The following is a 5,000-nucleotide window of genomic DNA, read 5'->3' on the forward strand; positions in this document are numbered from 1 at the left end:
GAACGAGCGGACGGACGATCAAAATGCATTCAGTGTGCGAGAAAGCCGAGGCTCCTTGGGAGAATCACTGAGGAGAGGAGAGGAGAGGAGAACAAGGCTGCGAGTGTGTGTGTGCATGTGGTGCGTGCGTGTGCTTATGTGACAAGCGTGTGCTATTTTCGTGGGGGGTTGGTGGTGCGTGTGCGTGTGAGAGAGAAAGAGAGCGTGTGTGTGTGTGGTGTGTGATTGAGTGTGTGTGATTGAGTGTGTGTGATTGAGTGCGTGTGTGTGTGTGAAGGTTGTGAGAGAGATACGGAGGGCTGGTGAGGGGGGCTGCGTGTGCAGAGGATGCTCGTCCAGCGCCGCGTCTGTCGCTCGTGTTGCCGGAATCGCTGCCGTGGTGCGCCATTACCGTCGCCAGCGCTACTGCTACCGCCGCCGCTGCCGTTCCGCTCTGCTCGCCCTGCCGTTCGCGTTACTGTTGCTGTCGTCACGGACGCCCCCAGCCGCCACTGCCGCGCTCGCACACATTGCCCACGCGCGCCGCGCCGCGCGCAGCCAGGGGGGAGATAGGCACAGGCACGCCGCGCGCAGAGAGGGGGGAGATATGAGCTCCAAGCACTCCTCCTCTGACTGGATTCCCTACAGGTATGCTACCTACAGGACGCATTTGATTCATACGCACACACACACACACACACACACACACACACACACACACACACACACACACACACACACACACACACACACACACACACACACACACACACACTCGAAGAAACATAAAAAATGCACACACAGACACACGCACATTCACTCACGGAAAGACAGACACACATACACACACACACACACACACACACACACACACACACACACACACACACACACACACACACACACACACACACACACACACACACACACCGAGGCATGTTTTGTGTATTTGTGTAAATGTAAGCATTTCCAAAATAATACAGTGTCCTATGCTGGGCTAGAGCACAACTGAATGGTGGACTAGAAGTTGCTACTAAGAGTGTATCGGCACACCGGTGTGACGGGAATGTTCGGGCAGTGAAAGTTCTATAGAATTCAATACAATTTGGAATTTTAGAATCTTGCATTGTTATAGAACACATTCTTTTTATAGAGTCTTCAAAAACCCACACTCTCAAATAAGGTTATGTGCATTGGCATTACTCCTAAGTCATAATGTATCTGTCCCAGTCCACTACGGTTCCTGGTAGAGTCCTGGTGGATTCTGTGACTGTTCACAGACAATCCTAATTCATTCACTTTTTATATGATGTACTCAGTTATAATGTGTACTACGTATATTGTTCTGTGTTTGTTCTCTGATTTCTTGAGTTGCTTTGGATGAAAGTGTGATTTTCTAACTTGCTTTGGATGAAAGTGTCAGGTGAATGTAGTGAAATGAAAAGTGTAGGGAAACTCCCATGTCCATTCTCAAAGGCACTTTATTTTTAGCAGGATTGAGTGCAATAGTATTGAAATTCCTATTTTTTTTGCGCGCTCATCCTTATAATTACACAATCATCCTTATAATTACACTGTGGCCACTGTGGCCAGAGGGCCAGCCCTGGTACACAGTTATATTCATTCAGTCTTGTTGTGGTGAATGTGTTGGCTGCAGATTTTGCCGGGAAAACTTCCTGCAATGGAAGATGGAAAAAAAGTTTCACTGAGTTGTAGTTTCACAGTTATGAACACATATTTTTCTCATTATGACTTTGAGCAAAGGGGTCTGCTGTCCCAGGCCCAGAGAGAGAGAGAGAGAGGGCCCCCAGAATTGGGTCCTTATTACATTGTCTGTATTAGGTGAGGGGGCCCTTTCACATGACTTTGTGCTGGGCCTGTCCAAAGCTGTCAGCGGCCCTGATGACTTGTTATGGAATATGGTGCATGTGTTCTTAGTGTTGTGTGAATTTGTGAGCGAATGTGTTCGTTCATTATTGTGTCATTTATTTATTTTTGGCTTAGTGCACTGTATGTTGCACAATTGGCATGATGATTCACATTCACTTGTAAGATAACCAGCTCAACAACATGGAGGAAAAACAACCCCTCTGACATTTGTTTAATCTCAGGGTGTAAATGTACAAGTCCCGGGAGGTACTGGCCTGGCTTGCCGTCCCATGACTTTCTTTTGTGGTTTGCAATTTGTTCGGTGCGGCGGAGAATTCATTAAACTTTACGACCTCTAAATGTTTTATTAACAAGACCTTTGGGAACAGCTTTTCTTTGTTTGCTGGTCAGACCTCTCCTTGCTAGCTCCCTCTCCACTCCATCCCTCTCTTGCCCTCTACCTCTCTCCACTTCCATCCATCTCTCTCCTCCTCTACCTCTTTCCCCCCCATCAGTCTCTCTACTGACTCCTCTTTTCTCCTTCTCCATCCCTCCCTCTCCTTCTCTTTCTCTCTCTCTCTCTCTCTCTCTCTCTCTCTCTCTCTCTCTCTCTCTCTCTCTCTCACTCTCTCTCTTCCTGTCTCTCTGGAGGATGTGTAATGCAGACAAATTAATACCCCTCCACCAGTTGTCCATGCGTTGGTGTTAATGGTCTGGTTGGCTGTTGATAGAGGCAGAGATGTACGATGTGTCGTCCCTCTGTGTTGCTCTGATGTTGCGGCCTCTGATGCCACTCCTGCTGCTTCTGCTCAGCCCTCTGTGATGTTATGTTGCACCTGCCTCTGATTCAGTCTTTGCCTCTGATGTATACATGGGTTCTACATGGTTGTGGTCTCCTGACTGGGCGACACTAGTTGCGCACAACTCAACCTCTGATTGTTGGAAACCGCTGTCGGTCAAAAAATTAGCTCACGTGGTTGGCTGTCAATGCCTTGCCCCTCCTCACACAACACCATGTTAATAAACAAAAAAATCCATCTACACTATAGTCCCCGTCTGACTCTTTAGTGCCCTATGCCTCTGTTTGGCCACCTGTGATGCTCTGTTTGCACAGACTTACTGTGTGTGTAGGTATCTGTGGTGCTGTGCCAGTCTCTGTCTCTGTCTCAGTCTCCCCATGTCCTGCCTCTGCCTGTCCTCTCTCACCTCTTCCACCATCTCTGATGTTCCTGCCTCTACATCTCCTCCTGCATGTCTTTTCCCCTGAAGTGAAAGCCCACCTGGAAACTCCCATAGTCATTCTGACACAGCACTCCACAGCACACAATGCTCACCGCACACAACGGAATTGCATATGGGTCTACATGTGCATGGGGCATGGCAGGGCAGTACCATGCTCAGGGTACCTCAGTCATGGAGGAGGTTGGGGGAGAGCACTGGTTAGTTACTTCCCCCACCAACCTGGCGGGTTGGGAGTCGACCCTGCAACCTTTTGGCTACAAATATCTCTCTCTCTCTCTCTCTCTCTCTCTCTCTCTCTCTCTCTCTCTCTCTCTCTCTCTCTCTCTCTCTCTCTCTCTCTCTCTCTCTCTCTCTCTCTGTATCTGTTTCCTTCTCTTCCTCTGGCTGTTTGTGTTGTTGTTGTTGTACTTTGTCAGTCTGTCTCCCTTTGCTCCTGTCTGTCTGTGCCTCGTGCTCCATGCATCTTGCGTCTGTTCCATGCCTCTGTCTCCCTGTCCTGTTGCCTCTACCTGTCTGTCCGCTCTTCATCTGCCTCTCCCTTCCTCTGTTATTATCTGCCTCTGCCTTTTTCTGTCTCTGCCTCTGTCTCTCTTCTCAAACCCAAGCTAGCATACCACTTGATTGTGATATTAATACACTGTATTATACAGTGTATTATTAATACACTGTCATGTCAGTCCTTGTAATGTTAAAATAAAAAGAAAACAACAAGAAAAGAAGAAAAACTGAGTGCGATCCATTTCCTAACTACGATATTAATACACAAAAACAAAAACAAGCACAAAAAACAGGCACAGGTCCAGCGATGCTCCCTATGAAAATGGCCTTCACTTTACGTGTGCGTGTGTGTGTGTGTGTGTGTGTGTGTGTGTGTGTGTGTGTGTGTGTGTGTGTGTGTGTGTGTGTGTGTGTGTGTGTGTGTGTGAGAGAGAGAGAGAGTTGTGAGCGAGATACGGTTACACTTTATTTTAATGGTTTGCTATTACAGTGGATCTACCACATTGGGTACAGTTTAATAACCAGTGTAATAATAGGCCTATGTAATACCTTGTAATACCAGTGTAACACCATGTACCAATTTTGTGCTAACATCAAGGGTTAGGGTTAGGGTTAGGGTTGGTGCATGGTATTACACTGGTATTACATAAATATTGATACACTGTAATAATGAACCATTAAGATAAAGTGTAACTGTTTCTTCTTCTGCCTCTTCCTCTGCTTTCCTCAGTGTAAGTCTGCCTCTGTATCTGTCTCTGCTTGTGCTTGTGGCTGCTGCTGCTGCTGCTGCTGCTGCTGCTGCGGCTGCTTCCAGGAGTGGGCTAACCCTTATTGCCATGGTTTCCTTTCCTCGCCTCCCATTGGCTCCTCGTTGCTATAAGTTACAGTGAGCCAGTGCTAGCATCCTCTCTCATTCAAGAGCTTTGCGTCAAGGCAACCGCTCTCTCGTAACAGGCACAAGCCCCCGACAAGGAAATGACAGACCTGGTTGTCTCTCCCTTCTCTCCCTTCTCTCCCCCTCCCCCTTCCCTCCCCCCCTCTCTCAATATATCTGTGATCTCTGTCACACACACACCACACACACACACACACACACACACATGCATACACAAACACTTTCTCTGTGGGTGTGTAAATGTTCATGGGCGATTGCAAATTTCTGTTTCTGTGTGTATGTGTGTGTGTGCATGTGTATGATTTCGAGTATGGGTATGAGTGTGAATGCATAAGAGTGTCTGTCTGTTTGCCTTTATCTAAAGTGCCTTGAATTGTTGAATGTTTTGTTGGAGATTGTATAAACCTGACCTGACACTGCAGAGAAATGTGCAACCCCAAACACATTTCTAAACTGAACACACCTACAACCTGTACCCCCAACAACTACACACACACACACACACACACACACACGC

The 5,000-nt window shown here is 47.4% G+C and overlaps 1 protein-coding gene across 1 annotated transcript in view; it reads left to right on the top strand.

Moving 5' to 3' along the window:
- Positions 1–554: 554 nt before the first annotated feature.
- Positions 555–5,000, top strand: part of tub (TUB bipartite transcription factor) — a 66,544-nt gene continuing 62,098 nt past the window's right edge. Inside the window, exon 1 of the mRNA XM_063187819.1 lies at positions 555–627. Coding sequence (XP_063043889.1) covers positions 587–627 — 41 coding nt within the window. The 5' untranslated portion in view covers positions 555–586. The remainder of the gene's footprint in view (positions 628–5,000) is intronic.

The sequence above is a fragment of the Engraulis encrasicolus genome, chromosome 22, assembly GCF_034702125.1.
Source record: "Engraulis encrasicolus isolate BLACKSEA-1 chromosome 22, IST_EnEncr_1.0, whole genome shotgun sequence".
In the NCBI taxonomy this organism is placed as follows: Eukaryota; Metazoa; Chordata; class Actinopteri; order Clupeiformes; family Engraulidae; genus Engraulis; species Engraulis encrasicolus.